Here is a 22,959-nt window from a genome sequence, read left to right as displayed (position 1 = left end):
TGTACTATAGCAACTTCAGTATTTCCCTGGACTACAATGTCCATACATATCAAGTAACCTGAAATTTAGGGATATAAAGCTGAGGGTTTAGGGAAGATATTTCACAGTGTACCAATTCTGTGTGTACTAGTATTACAAGAACTAGATCTCCTCTGACCAGTAAGATCTTACCTACCCACAAAGATACTAAGGTACAGATCTTTAGTAGAGAAAACTCATCATTACACAAGGTGGTCTGGCTGAAACCGTTCCAATAAAAGTGAGAGGGTATTCAAATGATCTGCAATAGTTTAGTAAATTGAACTTTAACCGAACTCCAGAGTTGCACTTTAACAGATAATCTCAGATTCATCAATACATCATCACCCAGCTGGTGATCAGAGCAACTGCGAGGAGCGAGTCTTACAGACAACAGGACTTGGTTGTTCCTTCCAATACAGACGTGTGAGCAGACATATGACAACATCCCAGCACTGCAGCTTTGGAGCAATATCTCTCTCCATGGACTTCCAGGAAAGCAGCTGAACTTGTTGCAACTTCTGATCTTCTAGGGTACATGATTCTATGTAGTCTCAGAGCAAGAAGGGGTGGCAGGGTCACTTTGGTAAGGAAAAACAAGCTTACCAAAGTATAAGTATCACCCACTTGGTTTTGCTTTCATGTCTTCCTCCATCTGCCTCCACACAAAACTCTGGTGGGTGCACGCTGCCTGGAGTCACCTGCTGCAGGACTGCCAGTATCTCCAGGTCTGTTGTTGATATCAGCAACAGAAGCATGAAATGCTACAACACTGTCAATCAGAAAGAACTTGCTGGAATGGTTTTTCAAACCACTAAGTTTGTTTTACTGCCACAGTTAAGCTAAGGAAACAACTTTGCAGTCAGAATCCTCATAGAAAGGGGACAATATCCATAGGGTGAGTGGCTCAGAGACTGCAGATGAGGTCATAGGAAGTTACTCATAAAAAGACAAGCTTGACACCCTTCTAGTATATCAGGACAAACAAGTTACGATTCAATTAAAGATCCTCACATTACTAACTGTATTACTTCACTGTATCTTAGTAGTTTTAAATCTGCCTACTTGATCATTTCCTTAAATGCACTTCCACCACACCAAATAATGAAAAGGGTATTTTATAACTTTTTTCTTTATACTTTAAATAAAATAAAAACAAATGCTCTACCAACTACATCTAAATTTAGAATAGAATTTTTTGTCTCTACATTGCCAGACAGAATAGCCTAAAGAAAACGCTGCACGTAGCTTGTATAATTCAACTGGTCAAGTTGACAAAACTTGGATAAAGACTAGAAACAAAAGTGTTTGGGTTTTTTTTCCTCTGGGTAAGGATTACAAACAATGAAATCTGTTCCATCCTTGTACACAAGGCTGTATCACTTTCTTAAAAGAAACAAGCTTTTACTACATTTTTCTCAGTTCTTTCAGCTTTGCCCTTGCATTAGTCACCGTTTTGTCCCCAGAAATACAGCAATTACAGGAAGGCAGAAATCTGCCTATGAGTATAGAAAGATAACATAACATGGGTTTGATTTTACAATGAATGAAGAAATTAAAAAAGTCTGGCCTGAGACTGAGTAATCCCATTGCTGGTGGAATTGCCTTTTTTTATTCGGAAATGCTGAAGTGGAAACTGAGTAACAAACGGCTTCTGTTCATAATCCATGCATAGATTTTGCTACATTTTCAACTGCCAGAAGTTACTGTCCAACAGCAGAAACAAATGGAACAATACATGTTTTTCACTCTTCAGGTTATAAAACTGGGATCAACAGACACAACAAAATGAGCCAGACCTGAAATGGAGACAGTAAACTCCAGTATAGGGATACAATAGAATATTAAAGGTGCAATTTTCTCCAGCTAAATCTGTTAGAAACTGAAATACAGTGCCTTGCCCAGCAGAAAATGCAAGTATTGAGTATCAGAAGAATGACAGCACTCACATCTGAAACCATCATGACTCAGAAGCTACTGTGCTGGGAAAAGACTAAGTTATCACCACTTGTGCTGATAAAACTCTCCTTCCAATCAAGCATTCAAAATTTATATACATTTTTGGTCAAAACACAAGACAGGATGAACATTAATAAAACAATCAGTCAATGATCTTCATTCTTCAAAGACCTGCAGCAGCATCACAGAAAATCTATTTAAAAGCCATTTCTCTATTTAGAACACTTTCTTTAACTCTCCAGATGATGTCTGCCTCAACAGAAGACATTTCTTTCCACGACGTTCTACTGTCTCTGATGCTTATTGTTTCTGTAGTATCAGAGTGCCTTTGTTACATTTCTTGCTGAACTATTTATGCATTTCTGACAATAGGGTTGTTTGTTGAGCCATCATCCTCCTAGAACATAAGACAGCATCACGTACTGACAACACCAAAGGCAGGAATGTTGCAGAAACAATTAACCAGAATTTCTCCAATTCAACTGAATGCAGATCTTACAGCAAGCCCACCTGGGGCAGCAGAAGGAAATAAACCCACCACTAGACTTAAGGAGATCTCTGTATTATGCAGAGGTAGCACAAGTCCTTACACCTTCCATCCTGCTTCTTCCAGCGAGGAGGAAGAAGGCCATCATCAATCTCAAATCAACGCTGCTAAAAACTGCCACCTCATGTGCATCTCTCCCCCATGACCCCCTCCCACCTCATAATCCTCTTTCGAGGCTTTCCCAGCCATCTCCACAAGAACTAACTGGAACTTCCGGTGATGAAGAAGCAAAAATCTTGCAAATATTCCTATTAAGACACAAGGGAAAAATGGGTATTTAAAATATTTCTGATTAAAGTGTGCAACACAGTCAGAGATTTTTTTTTTTCCAAGTGGTCAAATGCCTCTGGCTAGCTAAGACTGCAACTTGTTTTGAAGTCATACATGACTTTTTTGCTGGTGATACACAAAATAGCCCTGAAAACTGAAGCAATGCACTCATTCATAAATGTACAGTGCAAGAAGCAGCTACAATGCAAGCCAATCCAAACCATGTATGAGCAGCCTCAAATCCTAACATGGAAAATCCACCTCTTAAAAAAAAAACCCAAAACAGCAACAACAAAAAAAACCCCAAAAAACAAAACCCAAAATACATTGTCTTATCTTGAGGCCATTTAGCCCAGTACCACCCTCGCTGCAGGGAACATGTACTCATTTTTATCTGAAAGAACACTTTCTCACGTCCGCATAAAAGAATCATGTTTTCAAAGCCAGCTGCTTCTAGGATATGTCACAGTTTAAGATGACACTCTTTAAACATCTCATATTTAAGCTCAGAAGTCTCCCTTAGTGAATAAGGCAGACTGATTCAAAGAGAGGATTGTGAAATCCACTACTACTAATATATGTCCTGCTATAGATGAGACACTGCTGATTTCCAAAAATCTATACAATCAGGAAATAACATCTCTATTCCTTGTCCATAAATCCATGTAGCACCACTGATTTTCAGAAGAGGAGCCACTAGTGTATTCATGATGTCTCCCTGTTCCTACAAAGGTTCGTTAATTTTACTCTGTTAAAAAGTGAACAGCCCTTTGTGAGGCAAGGGGAAATACTGCCTTGACTAGGTTCTTTGCTTTAGAGAAAAATTCAGTGCATCCCCTCAGTAAACTGTTCCAGTGGTCATTTAAAGGTTGAATAGAATTTCTGAGCTGACTAAATTACACCAGTTCTAAATTTCATTCATAGGAACTCTTTGGGTCTCTCCCTTCTTCCTTTTGCAAGTCTCCAGTACAAAACAGAAAAAGCTTTCTACCTCATAAGTACCTGCAGACTGTGACTGAATTATCCTCACATGTCCTTTTTGTTAGGCTCAATAGCAAAAGAGCTTTGTTAAGCTGATGAAAAGGCATAGTTTACTGACTTTTAATCAAGCCTGTGATTGGTCACTGTACTCCAATTTATCAAAAGACTTTCTAACTTGCCAATATTAGAATCAGACAGATTTTTACTCAAAATCCCTGTTAACTAATTTTAGATGTATTTTGGACCTCTAAATTAACAGTGCATTGACATCATATGTTTCAGTAGATCACCTACCTCAAATCCTGTTTAGAGTTACTACTTCATCACTTCATGATGAATTCCCCACTCTAAAAGCAGGATGCAATTCTTTGGTCCTGGATGTATGGTATCCTTTTCCTTTAGTCATATGGAAAAGTACACCATTAGTGTGAGTTTATTCCCTCCTTACATGAAACCCACTCCCACGGGTCAAGTATCCTAAAGCTTTGGGAAATGTGCTTTGGAAGTAGACGCCGAAATATTTAATGACCTGGAAAGAGAGGAGACATTAAGCAGAGCTACAAGAGGGACAGATGAGAAATCCACTAGTCTCAGTTTCCTTCTGTCTCACACCAGGAGCAATATGTTAGGGCACCAATTTGCGTGCTATGGAATTCAGCTGGATCAGTTAAAGAGATTATTATTTTCAACTTTTTACCTAACACTCTTACAGACAGTAGTGTCTCTACTGCAGGGATACGTCGTGAATCAGACCATGAATGCTACTGACAAACACATTAAAGTAAATGAGTGCTGATTTCTTTGAATCTGCTCCTACCTGTGAGTCACCACAGTCAATTATCCAAATGAAATGTTTTAAAAGTAAACAGCAAAAATCCAGATTAGGATTAAATCACACACAAATTCTGTCTACACCACATGAAAAGACTTCTTGATTTCTACTCTTGATGTTGTGGGGCGATCCCAACGAACTGCATTCCATAGAAATGCTGAAACAGGAATCGCCCACCCAGCTCTGACCCCTGCTCTGCTCAGCCCTTCAGCTGCGCTGGTGGAACTTTGTGTGGCTGCACAGCAAGTCAGCAGGGAAGGGCTCAACCGGCAAACAGCATTCTGCCAGGTTATCCTAACACTTTTCATGAGACAACTTGCTGCTCAAACAGACATGCACCCAAGGCACAGAGACAAGGCCTGGCTCTGCTGTGTAACGAACAAGAAAACACACCTGGGTGATGGGATGCTGGGACAGACCACACTGAAATCACAGGATTACAGAATAATTTAGTTGGAAAAAAACCTTTTAGATCATCAAGCCCAACCATACCTGTCCAGTACTGACTCATATCCCTGAGCATCTCAACTACCCATCTTTTAAACATCTCCAGGGACGGTGACTGAACCACCTCCCCAGACAGCTGCTCCAGTGCCTGAGAACCCTTTTGGCGAAGAAAGTTTTCATAATGCCCAATCTGAGCCTCCTTTGTTGCAACTCTCATCCTATCACCTATCACCTAGGAGAAGAGAGAAATCACAGAATCATAGAACGTTTTGGGTTGGAAGGGACGTTAAAGACCATCCAGATCCTCCCTCCCATGGTTAGGGACATCTCTCATCAGACCAGGCTGCTCAAGGCCCCATCCAGCGTGGCCTTGAACACCTGCAGGGAGGGGACATCACCCTGACACCCCCCGCCACCTTCTTGAACACCTCCAGGAATGGAGCATCACCCTGACACACACCCCACCCACCGCCACCGCCCCAGGCGCTCGCTGGCGGAAAGCCGCAGCCTCTGGAGAGGCTCCCGCAGACGAAGGGGACGGGGCTGCGGTGCAGCACGGCGGGCAGGGCTGGGCGAGGCGAGGCGAGCTGCCCCCGCGCCGCCGCTCACCTCCTACCAGCTTGGGCACCTTCCCGATCCTCCCCGTGATCTCGGCCGTCAGCACCGCGAAGTCCTGCTCGTAGCTCTCGAAATCGGAGGACATGGCGGTAGCGGAGGTGTCGGTGTCCGGGGAAACGCGGCGCTCGCAGCCGGCCCCGCGCAGCCGCTCCGCACTGAGCCAAGCCGCTTCCGCGTTGTGCTACACGCAAAAGCGTCCGCCGCTCTTTCCCCACCCCGGCCCCCAGGCGCTTCGCCACAGGTTCCGGTGAAACTTCCCTCCCCCCTCGCTCAGGCGCTTTAAACCAGCGCGACCCGTTGCCGCCTCGCCCCCACCTCGCCCCAAGGGGCTGCGCTTGGGAGGTTGAACTGATACCGAAAATGTCGTCAAATCAACTCCCTAAGACTCGGTTTGGAGTTTGGGAAAGCGAGCGCCCTTCATCAGCCCTGGGGAAGGCCTGGGCACGTTCTGCATCGATCTGTGCAGTGAGATCAGAGCTGGGCAGGATGCATCTCCTGCTCACACAGAGATGTAGAAATTCTCCCAGGAATCTCATGCATCTTCTGTTCCTTCCAAAGGACTCATTTTAATGTTACTATGAACTTCTCAGCAGTCAAATCTTGCTAATTTGGAGCCGGTTCCAGCTCTGCCTGACCTTGCATTTGAGATGGAGAGACACTGCAAACAGAGGGGGTTGTAGGAGGCACCTCTGCTCAGCACAGAGCACACCGAGCACGAGGCATTATCATCTCCAAGGAATAAAAAGTGTCTGGAAAGAACACTGCTTGAAAGAAAACGTGCTGTTAATCTCAAAAAGCCAAGTGAAGTTTCATCTAAGTAATTTTTTTTTTTTGAAAGTTAGACAGAATGTCCCTCTGACAGCATGTTTTCTTTCAAGCAGTATTTCCCCAAACAGTGCTCATTCCTTGGAGATGCTAACACATTGTGTTCAGTGAGCTCTGTGCTGAGCAGAGGTGTCTCTTGGTCTTTGCAGTGTTTCTCCATCACAAATGCAAGGTCAGGCAGAGCCGGCTCCAGAGCTCCAGATTAGGCAGAGATGTGACTGTTGTGAAATTCATAACAGCATTAAATTGAGTCCTTGGAAAGGAACAGAAGATGCATAAGATTTTTAGAAGAATTCCTACATCTCCACGTGAGTGGGAGATGCATCCCGCCCAGGTCTGGTCTAGCTGCACAGATGGATGCTGAGTGCTCCCTCGCCTCGCCCGAGGCTGGTGAAGGCCGCTCGCTTTCTCCAATTCCAAATCGAATCTTAGTTTATTTGGTGGCATTTTTTGGTATCTCTGGGCGGGGAGGGCCGCGATTGCTTGGGGAGCTTTTTCCCGGGGTCCCTATTGCCGGAGCCACTGTTTCCCGGGGGGGCCTATTGCTGGGGCCCTTATTGCTGGGGGCCGCTATTTCAAGAGGCACCCTTAGCAAGTTTGTGGATGACACTAAGCTGGGTGGAAGTGTCGATCTGCTGGAGGGTCGGGAGGCTCTGCAAAGGGATCTGGACAGGCTGGACCGCTGGGCAGAGTCCAATGGCAGGAGGGTTAACAAGGCCAAATGCCGGGTCCTGCACTTTGGGCACAACAACCCTGTGCAGCTACAGACTAGGAGAAGTCTGTCTAGAAAGCTGCCTGGAGGAGAGGGACCTGGGGGTGTTGGTTGACAGCGACTGAACATGAGCCAGCAGTGTGCCCAGGTGGCCAAGAAGGCCAATGGCATCTTGGCTTGTATCAGAAACGGTGTGACCAGCAGGTCCAGGGAGGTTATTCTCCCTCTGTACTCAGCACTGTGAGACCGCTCCTCGAATCCTGTGTTCAGTTCTGGGCCCCTCACCACAAGAAGGATGTTGAGGCTCTGGAACGAGTCCAGAGAAGAGCAACAAAGCTGGTGAGGGGGCTGGAGAACAGGCCTTATGAGGAGCGGCTGAGAGAGCTGGGGTTGTTTAGCCTGGAGAAGAGGAGGCTGAGGGGAGACCTCATTGCTCTCTATAACTACCTGAAAGGAGGTTGTAGAGAGGAGGGTGCTGGCCTCTTCTCCCAAGTGACAGGGGACAGGACAAGAGGGAATGGCCTCAAGCTCCGCCAGGGGAGATTTAGGCTGGACATCAGGAAAAAATTCTTCACAGAAAGGGTCATTGGGCACTGGAACAGGCTGCCCAGGGAGGTGGTTGATTCACCTTCCCTGGAGGTGTTTAAGGCACGGGTGGACGAGGTGCTAAGGGGCATGGTTTAGTGTTTGATAGGAATGGTTGGACTCGATGATCCGGTGGGTCTCTTCCAACCTGGTGATTCTATGATTCTATGATTCTATTTCAAGGGACCCCTATTGCTGGGGGCCGCTATTGCTGGGGGCCGCTGTTTCGCGAGGGGGACCCTTATTGCCGGGGCCGGCGTTTCCGGGGGGGCCGCCATTGCTGCGTTGCCGCCGGGGGCGGGGGCGGGGGCGGTGCGGGCTGCGCTCCCCCAGCCTGGCCGGGCGGGCCCCGGCGCCGCCCCTTCCCTCTCGTCCCCTCCCCTTCCCCTCGCTCCGTGCCGCTCCCTCTCTCCGGCAGCCGGCGGGAGCGATGCGCGGCTGCGGGGCGGCGGGCGGGCGGCGGTAGCGGCGATGCTGGGCGCGGCGCGGCGGGCGCGGCGGCTGTGCCACTGGGGCCCGCTGGTGGCCTTGGCCGTGGTGGCCGTGTGCTCGGCCACCGCCATGGCGGACGCCGCGCTGTGGTACTGGCCCCTGGACACGGCCGGGGGAAGCGTCAACTTCATCATGCTCCTCAACTGGACCGTCATGATCCTCTACAACTACTTCAGCGCTATGTTTGTCGGCCCGGGGTACGTCCCGCTCGGGTGGACGCCGGTAAGCGCTGCCTTCCCATCGCCTTCCCCGGGCTCTGCCTCTGTGCCCGGGCCGGCCTCGCCCAGAGCGATCGGGAAGGCAAAGGAACCGCCTGTCTCGGGATGCCCCTCTCCTCCCTGGAGGATGCAGCCAGCCCTTTGCGGTGCTCCTTGTCTTGTTTCCACATCCCCGTTCGCAGCCTCTCTCCAGCTTCGCTGCTGTTCACAGCATTTTCACGTGTTCTCCACCTCGCTCCATCCCTGCCCTGTTCTGCTGGTTGTGGTGATCTGGTGTTGGTGCTGTTTACTGGCAACACTCCTCGTGTTTTTCAGGGCTGAATGGTAATGGTGCTTTACTGGCAACACTCGTCCTGTTTTATAGGTGCTTTTCTGAACAAAACAACAGGAAACACGTATAAAGTGTTCACTTTGGGGGCCCCTCACTGCGTGAAGGACACGGAGGCACTGGAGTGGGTCCAGAGAATGGCAACGAAGCTGGGTCAGGAGCACAAATGTTATGAGGAGAAGCTGAGGGAACGCGGGTTATTTAGCCTGGAGAAAAGGAGGCTTAGGGGAGACATTATTACTCTCTATAACTACCTGAATGGAGGTTGTAGGGGTATGGATGTTGGACTTTTCTCCAAAGTAAGAAGGAATAGTATGAGAGGAAATGGCTTCAAATTGTACCAGGGGAGGTTTAGATCAGATATCGGGAAACCTTTCTTAATTGGAAGGTTTTACAGACCCTGGAACGGCTGCCCAGGGAGGTGGCTGAATCACTGTCCCTGGAGGTGTTTAAAAGACCAGTAGACAAGGTGCTCGGGGATCTGGTTTAGTAGTGGACAGTTATGATCTTGATCGCAAGGTGTTTTCCAACCTAGCAATTCTCTAAGTACTGTTTGCTGAGAACAAGAACTTCAGGGTTATCTGCACACTGCAGACAATGTTGTATTGAAGACTTTGCCACTAATAATAAGGGTTCAGAGAACTTCCCTTAGCAAATTCATTTTTTATCTAAGCTAGACATTTATGTGTTTATCTTGGATTCAATACAGTATTATAAGTTGAGGTAGAAATTTTCATTTTTTTCATTAATCTCTTTGAAGAATAGTAGTCAAGGACTAGAATGATAGAGGTACAGACAGCTGGCCAGAGTTTGTTTTCCAGTGATAGAAAGATTAGTAATAATCACTTCTACTCTACTTCCATTCTACTTGTGGAATGTTTGTAGGACAGGGTCTAGTGCAAAGAGGATCCTGATGTATTCCTAGCAGGACAAGTGTGCATTCTACATTGTGAACAGAAGATTTAGGCCAGTATTAGTACCAGTATAGCTAGCTATAAATCTCTCCGTCTCTCATCTTGCAGTATCTTTGGGTAGCTTGTTTTTGTAAGAGAGAGAGAGAGAGGGTGGCATACGAGCTGGTTGAACATTAATGCTTACCAGTGCTGTATATTGGTAGTAAGCCTCAACTGGCTCTTAGTATAAAATAGCAGGATGTGGTGCACAAGCTTTTTTTTTTTCTCTTTTTTTAAAGATCTCATGCTGGTTTTTTTACTCTCAGAACTTCACAGCAAAATCTTATTTGTGCAGTCACTCTTCCTGACGGAAGAACTGTTTATTTCTTTTAGTAACTGGTACTTTCAGCAATGGGAAATGGCTCTGTTGCTAGCCAAGAGATTTTAATTTTGTTTTGTTCTCCCCTTGCCATCTACCATTAAATAGGATAGGGTTATGAAACATACCCTGCCAGAGGAAAGCAAAGAAGTAGAGTTATGTATACATCTAACACGCCTATTCTTCTGTTTAAAGGAGAAATCTCAGGACTGCATGTATCTCCAATACTGTAAAGTGTGTCAGTCTTACAAGGCACCACGTTCTCACCACTGTCGGAAGTGCAACAGGTACTGTCTTTCTTTAAAATTGTTTTAAATACATATTAAAGCAACATCAAATCTAATGTTGAGATATTAAAATATGATTTATCATTCCAAGTCTTGTATTGTGCATTTTTAGAAGACCTCTATATGACTACTGTTCACGTTTCCAATATTTCAACTTTCTAGGTGTGAGATCTCTTACACCTAGTTTTACTAGGTTATAGTTTAATAAATACATCTGTCTTTAAATAGTTTTGTTATCTTGAAATCTGTTCCTCTTAAGAACTTTGTGACAAAATATTGCAGTACTGCTTCAGGGAAGTGAGTCTTAGTAAATGCCTATAAATCTTTCAGTGCTTTAAGTTCTGAGTCCAATCATTCACCTGCTTGGGGAGTAGAAATGCCTCTTTTGACATCTTTCCACATAGGAGTTAAACGTTGATTTGAGTGGAAGGTTTGGACTGGTTTTTTATTCTTTACTAAAAGTTTTTTTTTGAGGAGAGTCTGTGTGTTAAGTGAATTAATTAAAAAACTTTTTGGGTCAACTTAAAATATTGTGCTTTGTTATGTGTTAGTCTTGTAGCAGACTTGTTTTGAGCTAAAGGATGCTTGTGTTATAAATAACTTCTGGAATTTAGTGCAGCTTGAAAACAGCAAGCCACTTCAGATGTTTGCAGCCCAGGCTGCAGTTGCATTTATCTTGAGTTTACTGGGCAGGTCCTGTTCTGAAGGACTGTTGGAGAACATGGTAAAAGGGTGTTACAACATACACATTCATTTGTTAGTTCTATAAACACAAGATGTGCAGTCAGTCTGTTTTTAGGAAGTAGAGAGTGAAACTCTAGAGCAGCTCTGTAATTTGGCTGCATCATCCTGAGATTTAAAATTAGACTCACTTTCTTGGGCACTGAGGACTTCAGAGAAAGTGGCAGCAGATCCCAAGGACTGTCTTTGCAAAAGCAAGTTATTTAAAACAGATGAAACTACAGCGAAATCTCCAAATCGTTTTGCTGCTATACTTAAAGAACTTTGTGCCCTCTCAACTGTGGCCAAAGTAACTCATTCCACATGGATTTCTAGCTTGTTGCAATGAAGTAGGTAACTCAGGCCACGGCCGAAAGTCTTCTGTGCAACAGCAAGTATCAGTGCATGAATGGACTCACTTCTTATTCCCCACCTGAAAAGGGTGAAGTTTCTAGCTAAGTTCTAGGAACCTTCTCAGAAACGGTTGTGCTGATAATTACAGTTACGTGTTCAAGAACTTATACAGTGGCAGTTCAGCACTTGCTAATGAAGAATAATTAATTCTTTAAAGAGGAGAAACTGAACTTCCTGTTGGGAATGAACTAGCTTAAAAGATAATGAGGTCAGTAATTCAAAAACAATTAACTTTTATTTTCAGAGGAGCTGAACATTTGTGTAATTCGGTCGATTGTTTATCTCTTAGGTTTGGTGCAGATGAACAATATTATAATTAATGAGTTTTACACTTGTTAAGTCAATGCAATTTGAGATGTTGACAAATCTTTAAACAGGTGGGGGTTTTGCACTTGCAAACTAAACCAAGATAGCCAGCTTTATATTGAATACAAGAGTGTCTATAGGGTGTTTATGCTTGTTAAATAATTTTTTTGTAAAGGACTTGGAGTGGTGTGAGGTCAACGTGTTGTGGTTGATGAGGCTTTCAGGGCATACAACTGAAAGGAAAGAGGCATTAACACACTGCTGTCTGTTCTTTCTGCGAGTAGTTCACGGGGGGGTTGACATTTCCTTTATTTTCCTGCTGTGCTTGTTTAAAACAAATGGCAGTAATATTAGTGCTTAATTATTGTGTTGATAGTTTTTACGCTTCCCCTTCTAGGCCTCTGTCTTCTGGCCCTAGAATACAGTGTTTATTAGTAACTAGCAAGTTTGAGTAAAGAGGGGAAAGGATAATTGGGGTAGGACCTGGGAGCACTTCCTATTTGCTTTCTTTCACTCTACAACATTAAATGTCATTTTGAATAGCAACAAAAAAGGCATTTTCATATTGATCTATCAAAAATTGGTAGGTTTAAATGAATGAGTGGGGGCTGAATAGTAGAAAGCTTGTTGTCCTTTTCTTTGAGCTTTTTGACAAAATGTCATGAATGTCCTTTATCTTAATCAATACTTACTATTCACAGATGTGTCATGAAGATGGATCACCATTGTCCTTGGATCAACAACTGTTGTGGCTACCAGAATCACGCATCTTTCACTCTGTTTCTCCTCTTAGCTCCACTGGGATGCATTCATGCTTCTTTCATATTTGTTATGACTATGTACACTCAGCTTTACAACAGAGTAAGGAAACATAATTAAATGCTAACAATACTGTTTAATTCAGATTGGTTATTTGTCTCTGGAAGTATGAAATTATTTGGTTTTATGAGAAGATATGTATGGAATTGCTTTTTATTCTTTCAACGTGTGTTCTCAGCTCTGCTTTCTGTCTGTGGGAAGTATGGTCATTAATTGGAGGAGGAGTCAGAGAAAGTGTTTCTATTTTCTTTACTTGCCCCCGCTCCGTTGCTTGTCATAACTGCTAGAAGTTTCTTAGCTTTGTGTTGACTGTAAGACAGTTTCTGAGTACAGCTTTATACAAAGGCAGGCTGTCTTTTGGATGACACAGAAGTTAGATGCTATTTATTTTCTTTTGCCTGCTACTTTTTATAATTGTATCCCTTTCTTCAAGGAGAAAAGAAAAAGTACATTGGTTCTGGAACTGGAGTTAAATTATATTTGATTTGTTTTTAAATTGGAAAATATAACTAGCAACAATGAGCAAAGCTTGCTCTGGAATACATCCCTTATCTCAGATCCATGGTTAAGATTATGAGCTTTGATTTCAGCCTTTGTGGTTGCTCTGTAGAGCTTGAAAACATGCAACATTGCATGCAACAGATGGAAGGTTGTGTTGTGTTTGTAAAGCAGCAGTAATATTGCGAACTGCTATCTGCTAAAGCTTTCAGAATAAAACCAGTAGTGTTTCCACTGAAAGTAGATGCTGTGATATGCAGACATAGTTTGTTCAGCCATGAGAAGAGAAGGCTTAGGAGAGACCTTGTTACCAATCACTATGTAAAGGGTGTCTACCAAGAGGATGGAAACTCCCTTTTTACAAGGAATCACCTGGAGAAGACAAGGGGTAATGGGTATAAGTTGCTCCCAGGGAGATTCCAATTGGATTCCAGAAGAAAACTTTTCACCAGGAGAACAGTTGAACATTGGGATAATCTCTGCAGGGGAGTGGTGGATTCCTCTACAATGGACACTTCTATGACTCTGCTTGGCGAGGTTCTGGGCCATCTCATTTAAACTATAAATCACCTAAAAGGTTGGACCAGATGATCCTGCCTTTCTACCTGGCATTCTGTGGCTCTCTGAAACTCTTCCTTTCTAAAACTGGTAAATGTATTTCGTATTCATTGGTGTGCCAGAGTCCTTTTTCAAAATATAGGCCTAACTTTTTGTGGAGCTTGCAAGATGGTGATTTTGTTTTAGCTTTCCACATAGAGACAGCCAACATCTAGCAAAGAAAGTATGTCTGAAGAAAGGAAAAGTCTTTTCCATGTGTCTTTTTATTATTATTCTAGTTACCTTATAAACCTACTAGAAGTTGGGCACCTATATTCAGAACCAAGTTTCTTATTGGTAATTTTTGTTTCAGTAGTCAGAATGTTCTAGAGCTGAATGGTGATGTTCTCCCCTTGCAGATATCTTTTGGGTGGAGTTCTGTAAAGATTGACATGAGTGCAGCCAAGAGAGACCCTCGACCTATTATTCCTTTTGGACTGTCTGCATTTGCTGCATCATTATTTGCCTTAGGATTGGCATTAGGAACAACTATTGCTGTTGGTATGCTGTTTATTATCCAGGTAAGATTACAAAAAGGTTAAAATCTGTACGCTTTGCCAAGCTGTGGAATAGAAACAATTCAGAACTGAGATAGGAGCAGTTGTTTATAACTTCTATTGCCAAGTTACTTTTCCAGGGTTTTATGTTGCTTTCTCCCAGTTCCTCTGTTGTTACCAGAATTATTTTATTTTCCTCATGGGAGAACTTGGAAATGAAAAACTAATGAACTAGGAAACATGAGATGGACTTTATAAACACTGAAAAGGCAAAATATTTTGTATTTTGGGAGTACATTTGCCTGTCCCTGAAAATAGGAATAAACATACTGGATGTGTTGCTTCAAATGTTTGAGATCTTTGGAAGGAAACAAAAACGCAAAAGCAAAACCTGAAATACTGTGTGATACTGTCTAACGCTGTCATAGGATTATATACTTATTGTGTCTGTGCTCAATCCTGGTTTTGAATGTTTTATATGTTTTGGTTAAGCCTGTAACAGTTGCTCTGTTGTTTAAAACAAATTTAGTGTGTTAAATGTAGTTTTCTTTGCCTAACACTTCAATTTATTTTTAGATGAAAGTCATTTTGTCAAATAAAACTTCAATCGAGTCCTGGATTGAAGAAAAGGTAATTTTTTATTATGATGTTTTTGTTAGTGTATTGTTACAAAGTTCATTCTCTGTATTAATTTGTTTCACCTGTCTGGCTTTAAGCCAAAGTTGTCATTTCAATTCCCCTCTGACATGATACCTACAACCAGTTTTTCCCTTACTGAAATTCACTGAAATAGATGAGAAATCCTTTAACTGCATATATATATATTTTTTTTTTTGTGAATCAGTGTGACCGCAGAAGAACATTTGTTTTTAAGAGTTTGCTTATCTACTTGGAATATGTGGGTGTTTTCATTCAAAACTTGAGTTATCTTTGCTTTACATTATGCTTGTTTGAGTCTAACTCTGCCTATTCTGGGTGGCATGTTTTGACTCATGATACTCCGCATTTTCTACTTCTCCGATTAACCTTGGGAGGATTTTCTTTGATTTTGAAGAAGTGCTAGAGAACAATGAGATACCTAGTCTTCTCTCCTTTAGATTTCTCTTCCATATCTCTGTAGAGGTATTCATAAGATTTTTCAGAAGACATATGGCTAAGCAACAGAAGCTAAGTTTAGAGGAAGCAAAAGTGTCTCAGCATTTAGAAGCTAATTCAGTGCTATCAGGTTATTTTGTATAAGTCCACAAGTGTTTGGTTATTATTTTGTTGTTTTTCTTTTACTCTCTGCCAATATTAGCACGAGGGTCTTGACTGTGTCTAAGTACCTAAGTATTGTAATGCTTTCTCTTTGCATGTAATCTAACTTAGCTGGATCTTGGTCTGTTAGACCTTTGAATAACAGGACAATAGACTGTAGATGAAAGAAAATCCGGTTACAAATATATAGTAGAATTTGGAATAGTCCATTCAAATTTCTACTGTAAATCAGAGTGCTACTATGTCCCTTCTGAACGCTGAACACAGACTGTAGTATGTGCTTAATAAAAAAGACATTATTGCAACAGAGAACACTCTGCTGTGGCTGCTCCCCACTAGATGTCATCATTACTGAAAGAATGAAAAGTTCATGACTGCATAATGTGGGCAATCAGGAGCGCACCTCTATATGCAGCTCTCAGAGGTGGAATAGACTCCACTAACGTTGAATTATGCTCAAGATCATTAATCCAAGGATCCTGAGCTGTGCAGTCTTTGTAAGTAACTCAAAAACAGTCAGACATCAGTCTTTGAAGAGAGCCTTAAAATAAAACTATAGCGTGGAGTGGATTAATCAGTGTAGCCAGTTGACTGCTGTTGCAGAGTAAAAGGGATGGGTACTCAAGCCAAGCATGCTTCTAAGTGCTGTGGTTGTTTTAAACAGTTTCAAAAGGCTGGATTAGTATAGCAGGAATTTACTGTTCTTGCCTCCAAATGTTTGCCTTTAGGTCTCGTAGACCCATACAGGGCTTATGATATGGCCTTCTTAATATTTGCTGCTCAATTGCAGTTAGTGGGGTATGTTTTTATGTACTGTATTTCTTAATTATTTTCCAGGCCAAAGACAGAATCCAGTACTACCAAACGGGTGAGACCTTTATTTTTCCCTATGACATGGGAAGTAAATGGAAGAACTTCAGGCAGGTGTTTACATGGTCTGGGATTCCTGAGGGAGATGGCCTGGACTGGCCAGTAAGAGATGGCTGTCATCAGTACAGTTTGACGGTAATTGATCTTCGATAACGTCTCAAGTTAATCCTTCCCACTGTCCAACTGCCTCCTTTCTTTTACACTAATATACCAGCGTTTTAAGTAACTAAAATACTGACTAGCAATACATAGATTTAAGAAATAGGAGTTCTGCCAAAGGTTCTCCCGTGTTTGATACATTAGAAGTTATACTTCTGTGAGTGTTTTCAAGTGCTAATATTTCCTGTGTTTGTTGAATGGTTTCAATAACTGACTTCACTTTGTGTTGAACACACATGTTGTCTTAAACTAAACACTGACTAAATTTCTATTTATGATCATTTATAGATAGAGCAACTGAAACAGAAAGCAGACAAGCGAATAAGAAGTGTAAGTATTTGTAAAGTTTGATCTGAAATTACTTTGAAATATTAGTATAAGAAAATGTAAGTAATTGCTGAGGCTATTTCTTTTCTTGCTTTTAAACCTAGCAATTAAATAAAGACAGTGTTTCCACACAGTGTACTGCAGCCTCTGCTTAATTAAAGTTAACATTTAACTTTCTTTGCATTTGATACTTAGTTTCCAGATGGTAAGAAATGTGGTAATAAAGATGACTGCTTCATTGTTAAGCAGTTAATTTAGAATTTATACTCCCTTTGACAGCTGTTATCATTATGCTCAAATCTTAACAGTATGCTTGAATTGAATTTTTGGTATTAAGCTGTCAGCAAGGTCATAACTCTTTACAATAATATGCTGTCATGTTCTTTTCAAATTTGTAGGTGCGGTATCGAGCAATAGAAGATTACAGTGGTGTCTGCTGCCCTTTGACTAAAGGTGTCAAAACATTCTTCACAACACCGTGCACTGAAGAACCTAGAATTGCACTGAGTAAAGGGGATCTGATTTTAGCCACAAGAGGCTTAAAGTTAGTGGTTCCACACCTTTATGTTTGGTTAAAAGAAATAGTGATGAGTTCTGGCATCTAATTACTTATTGCGCTTTCTTCCCCAGACACTGGATGTATGGTGAGAAGATTCTCAACTCAGCTGCTGATGGTATGAAGCAGTTATTTTCACTTTTTCTGTTGAAAATTACAAATCAATTCTATAGCTGTCTAGAAATGTGGACAATGTTACAAGTTCAGTTTTCAAAATGCAGGATGACTGACATTATTGGTATTGGCTCTTCTCCCCTCTAGAACCACATCTGCAGTTTTTACGTCTAGTAGATCTGCCAGTTTTGCTAAACTTTAAATGAATCTGTCAGACTGAAAGAACGTTCATCTAGTAGTTTATTGAGGGTTGAATGGGAAGGGGACACTTGGTATTCTAAGGAAAGGTTAGACTTAGACTCTAAAGAAGTTAATGATGATTTTTTTATGTATTTCTTAAACACAGTCAGATTTCCTACCTACACATTCCACATGCATATAAGACCTGGGATTACTTTTTGTACATCTTAAAACCAAGGAGACATTAAGTCTTTAATTTGGAATAGATTCCAGTAACTTTGTAGTTAGTTATGTAAATGCATGTCACCTATCAAAGACAGTAAGGATTCCTGCTGGTCTGCAGAGACACATCACAGCCACCTACACTGAAATTTTTACATTTTTACATTTTTTACTTCAGCCCTCCTGCTTAGGATTGAGCTAAAATTTTACCTGCCAGATTTTCTATTGAGGGTACCTTGTCTCTTCCAAACAGTTGTGAATTCATTGCATATACATCCTTTAGCAAAAAAGAGGCAGCCAACAGATTGGCTCAGTAGATTAAAATCACTAGATTGAAATTGTCCATGTTTTCATGGGAAGTCCAAGACCTTTGTGGACTAGAAGTGCTTTATAAGCTCACTTCAATGAACTCTTTAACATCAAACCTAAATGAGTCATTGAGTGTGCAGGGTAATAGTTTGTATCATGTTGCTTATTGTGAAGATGAGCTGGACATACCTGTGCTATGTTGAGTATTTTGTTAAAGCGGTTGAAATGTTGTCTGAGTGGGGAGCTTGGTGTATACTGACAGGCTGGATTAGAATTCAAAGTAACATTGGCTTTTTGGAGAGCTAGGCTTCAAAATAGGATGAGATTTGTTAAGAATGTATAGAAAAATGCTATAAATGGATAGGACAAACAAGCTGGAAAAATTAATGATTAAGAATCAGTCCTCCTTGGGAAGAAAAAAAGGTGGTCATAATCTTAAGGTGAGTCAACACTTGTAAAAATAAAAAGCATATAGCTTCTCAGATGCTTGAAATAATCATAGAATCATTAAGGTTGGAGAAGACCTCCATGGTTGTCAAGTCCAACCATCAGCCCAACATGACTGTGCCTACTAAAGCATATCCCAAATGCCACATCCTACACGTTCTTTGAACACCTCCAGCTATGGTGACTCCGCTGCTTCCCTGGGTAGCCTGTACCAATGTTTCACATGCTTCACCACTCTTTAATTTTCCTAATATCCAGTCTAAACCTCCCCTGGCTCAACTTGAGGCCATTTCCTCTTGTCCTAATCCTTCCATTCTACTTGGCATTGGCAGAGACTCAGCTGAACTTCTGCCACAGGCAAAAGCAGTTGCTGGATCTCAAAAAAGAGGGAGATAAGCTGTGAAGAATTTGAGAGGAAAACAGTGAGAATAGTCAGAGTACTTGAAAATGTGAATTATAAGGGAAAGCTGAAGGAATTGGTATAGGGAATAGGAGAACGCCAGGGTATGTGCAAGTAGCCATCAGCTGTATGAAAGTCTGTCGTAGAGAAAGTTCTTAGCTTCCTGTGTCCTTGGTGTGTAGAAAGAGGAGCTGTGAGCTTGAATTATAGACAGAAAGCTTCAGATAAGATATTGGGAAAGATTTTTCTGATAGTAAGGAAGGTAGGGTACTGGAAAACTTGGGAGATCTCTTACAACATTTTAGGCATTGGGAGAGATTCAATGTGTCCTCAAGCAATGATATTAAGAAAGACTTAAGTGTCCTGCCTTAGAGAAGACAATCAACTAGGTAGCTTCTTGATGTCTCTTCCAGTCCTGTGTTTTTGCTCTATAGTGGGTCATGTTTTGTTCCAAGTTAATGCAACTTTTCATGTCTTAAGGTGGAATAAGAGAACGAGGCTGGTTCCCTAGGAATTGTGTGGAAAAATGCCCATATGACTCTGAAACGGATCAACCAGTGGATGGAGAGAAGAAAAACAGATAGCCTTCTCATTTTTTAAATTAGAAATGGAATTTTTACTTCAGACCACAATCCTGTACTTGAAATTTTCTGTATGTTATTTGAGTCTTATGCAATGAATATGTTAGGAAAAGGTTTTCTCTTCCTTGAAGCTGAAAGGGTTGGATATGCTGGTGCCATGGTTTGCATACTTTTTTAACACTAAATAACTGCAGAAAAGCCATTCAATGGATTGTCTTCAAGATGTATCTTTTTCATCCTATCAGGGTTTTTCTTTTTGCTGTTTAAATTGCATTCTGAGGATTCATATTTTAGTGTTTTTCTTGGACCGCATCTGATCTGTGATGCGTGCTGCTTATCTTTTGTATTTCACTTTCTCTGAAGCTGCCCTTGAAAACTCTAAAATAAACCTCTGATTCAAATTCAAGATAAGATTTGTTACCTGTGACTTTTAATGATGTGAATTGTCCACCTCGAATAAATGATACATTTGTATTCACTTGTGAATTTAATTGTTCTGAGACCTACAAGAGCTTATTTATAGACGTGGGAACATGAACTGACTGGGAAGTAAAGATTTCACTGTTATGAGTTGATTTTCAGGATTAGAAAGACTTTAGCTCTTGCTATAATATATATATATCCTGTGCTTTTAAGGGCAATAAAAATATAGCCAGTTGTATCTGCTTCCTCTGAACCAAAGGCCTAGAGTTCTTGATCCATCTTAGAGTGAAAGGAAGCAGAAGGGTCAAGAATGAAGGTTTTTGTGAGCCTAGTTGCTACTCAGTCATTTAAACCTTCCTAAAGCATTTTTATTTAACAGCAGGTATGGATTATTAGAAGGAAGACCTTAAACTAGAGTAACTTGTACCGGCCGAAGGCTTTCTAACTGTACCCTAGATGCAAGGGCTGTTTTTGTTCTCTCATAGTTAGTCTAGCTGCATGTCATGTTTTAAGAGTTTTTGCAAATTATTATTTTAAACAACCTGGTTTATCTCCACCTGTGTGAGTTATCTCAGGCAGATGAGAGCATTTATTAAACAAGCAAGCAGGTGCTTTGCCCCTCTAGAAATCGAAGGACTTATTTTCCAGAAGCAGGCTTCATTAGAGGTATAGAAGTGTATCATGCTCCTACTTTCCCTCTTAGCAAGAGCGGAAAGGCTGTAACTTGGCAGGATGTAGCTGTTTCGGAAATTAATATAAAAACTTGCAAAGTGCATGGAAGACTTTTTAGTCTTGATTGCAGTAGTTTCTCTTTAGCATCTGTGGAGTCTAGAAGTAAGCAAAGATTCCAAAAATAAGCTTGTCTTTCCACTGAGGAAGCTGGCAGCTAAGGACATCTTGTTCTTGGCTTTGAAATGATTAAATAGCTGCTGTCTGTGTTAGCAGGCAGCAGTTAACAGTGCAATAGGAACACAGTAACAGCACTGATGACCACAGTCGATCATTAGTTATTGAGAGGAATGTATATAAGCTGTGGCTTGTTTATTGGGGACTGCATATCTTTTAGTGGTTGAAGAGCATTTTCAGCTGGATTTCTGCTTTCATCTTAGCAGAATTTTACACACCAAAGTCACTACACTGTAAAGTACAGTGTGCCTAGGATCTGTGCTTCAGAAGTGTACTTAAAAACTGAAACGGACTCTGTATGCTTTTCTTTTTAAGCTTTCATCTTCCTTCCTTGGAGCTGTAACTTCAATCTCACCTGGTCTCTTTTGTAGCACAGGTAACTAGTGTTTTCTATTTGCCACTACACCACCTTCATTTAGCAGTGCTGGCTACAAAGAACCAGCCAAACAAAATTCGTACCTTTTAAAGGCATTTAAAGACTCTCCAGCCAAGAAAATACGAACTGTCTTTCCATTGCTGAAAACAGTATTGGAGCACCAAGTTTAAAGACAAACCGCCTCTAAGAACTCTGATTCTTAATAGTATTAGATTTTCTTTTCCTTCCTTTCTCCAATCCCATTCTGCCTTTTTTCAATTCTACATTCCCCCCTTCCCCTCTTGCTCAAGGATGACTTTTGTTAAGGAAGGGTGCAAGTAAATATTTGAGGTGGTTATTCTGTGTTCTGCAGTGATTCATAAAGGAATTGAGATTGTTTTCTTTTAGGTTCAAATCCCTAGTGAAGCCAGGTCTGGGGGAAGCAAAAAGCAAGCATCCTTTTCACACAGCAATTAGCTTTTGCTTTTTCCTGAGGGAAGAATTGCTATTCGTATTAAAGATTTTCAGCTTTGCATTCTTTCCATCATCTAACAGCAAGTCTAGACTTGGAGTGCCACACTAGGGTAGCTCAGGCTCTAATATGATGGAAAGCAACCATAACTGCATATGGAAATGGAACCCTGACCTCCTATTTAAAGGAAAGCAGTGAAATAGACAAATAAGAAACAACTGCCTGCTTTAGTTCAGGCACCTTTTGCACTGTAACAGAAACCAGATCTGTCAAAAGCAAACAATACTGCCCATGCTAAATGGACATCTTGGACAGCTTGTTCAGCCACCAAATCAATGACAATGTTGCTTTCTGTTTGTTTGCCCTTACTTTGGCCTACAATCCAAGGAGACTCATTTCTGGAGTGAAACCACTGACTGTGCCAGGTCTCAGTTCTTAATGAAGAAGTGGCTGGATTACTATATGCAATGAGTTGTGCCAAAGACTAACTTTGGTGACCAATAGTAAAAGGCATCAACGATGAAAGAGTTCTCACCTTCTCCGAAGTCTCAGAGGCTTCTGTTTTTAATCCAGATTTCATAAGAACTGAGCAAATCCAAGCTCGCCCTCAAACTTAAGCATCTTCCATACAGTTAGTTTTTCGAATATAAAGCAGCGACCAGGAGGAGAAAAGAGAGCTTCCCTTGCTAGGAAGCCAGGGACTTCCAGGTTATTTGGTTTTTACAATTGAGTTTCCTAGCTATGGCAGTAGGGAATTATTCTAGATCTGTCTTTAGAGTATTGATTGAAATAAGGGCCTCATTAGAGCCAAATGATGAGTTAAGAATCAATATTTCCCTCTGAACACTTTCTCTCAGAATAAGGACCAAAAGAGACTAACCAGTAATTAAGTTACAGGCACAGGGGTTGTTCCATAGAAATTCAAAGAAAATACATTCAACAAATTGTATTTTGGTGCACAAGTCTTATGTGAATTGAAGAGCCTGAACTAGGCAATCTAATTCCTGGTGCAGTACAGATGTGAATTGTTTCCAGTTTGCTGAGGAAAAGGAAAGTATATTTTAATATAAGTACTAAATTTTAAATATCTGCTTTACATAAATCTTTATTAGTCATTGTATCGCTTGTTGTTAAGCATT

The 22,959-nt window shown here is 41.5% G+C and overlaps 2 protein-coding genes across 5 annotated transcripts in view; one reads left to right on the top strand and one right to left on the bottom strand.

Moving 5' to 3' along the window:
• VTI1A (vesicle transport through interaction with t-SNAREs 1A) overlaps window positions 1-5,843 on the bottom strand; it is a 272,765-nt gene extending 266,922 nt beyond the window's left edge. For 2 of the 4 annotated variants that reach the window (XM_069863296.1, XM_069863299.1), the window contains exon 1: window positions 5,664-5,841. In XM_069863296.1, coding sequence (XP_069719397.1) covers window positions 5,664-5,757 — 94 coding nt within the window. In that variant the 5' untranslated portion in view covers window positions 5,758-5,841. Of the gene's footprint in view, window positions 1-5,663 lie in introns of all 4 variants that reach the window. The other 2 variants (XM_069863298.1, XM_069863297.1) reach the window with 2 other exon arrangements.
• Window positions 5,844-8,102: 2,259 nt separating this feature from the next.
• On the top strand, window positions 8,103-20,138 carry ZDHHC6 (zinc finger DHHC-type palmitoyltransferase 6). Its single transcript, XM_069863293.1, has 10 exons — window positions 8,103-8,508; window positions 10,300-10,391; window positions 12,533-12,692; window positions 14,105-14,266; window positions 14,819-14,872; window positions 16,337-16,504; window positions 16,817-16,858; window positions 17,254-17,399; window positions 17,486-17,529; window positions 19,564-20,138. Exons 1-10 carry the CDS (start codon window positions 8,266-8,268, stop codon window positions 19,665-19,667), a joined length of 1,215 nt encoding a protein of 404 aa, XP_069719394.1. The 5' UTR covers window positions 8,103-8,265; the 3' UTR covers window positions 19,668-20,138.
• The last annotated feature ends 2,821 nt before the right edge of the window (window positions 20,139-22,959 follow it).

Source organism: Phaenicophaeus curvirostris, chromosome 9 (assembly GCF_032191515.1).
Source record: "Phaenicophaeus curvirostris isolate KB17595 chromosome 9, BPBGC_Pcur_1.0, whole genome shotgun sequence".
Taxonomy (NCBI): Eukaryota; Metazoa; Chordata; class Aves; order Cuculiformes; family Cuculidae; genus Phaenicophaeus; species Phaenicophaeus curvirostris.
This window is presented reverse-complemented; position numbering and strand designations above follow the sequence as displayed.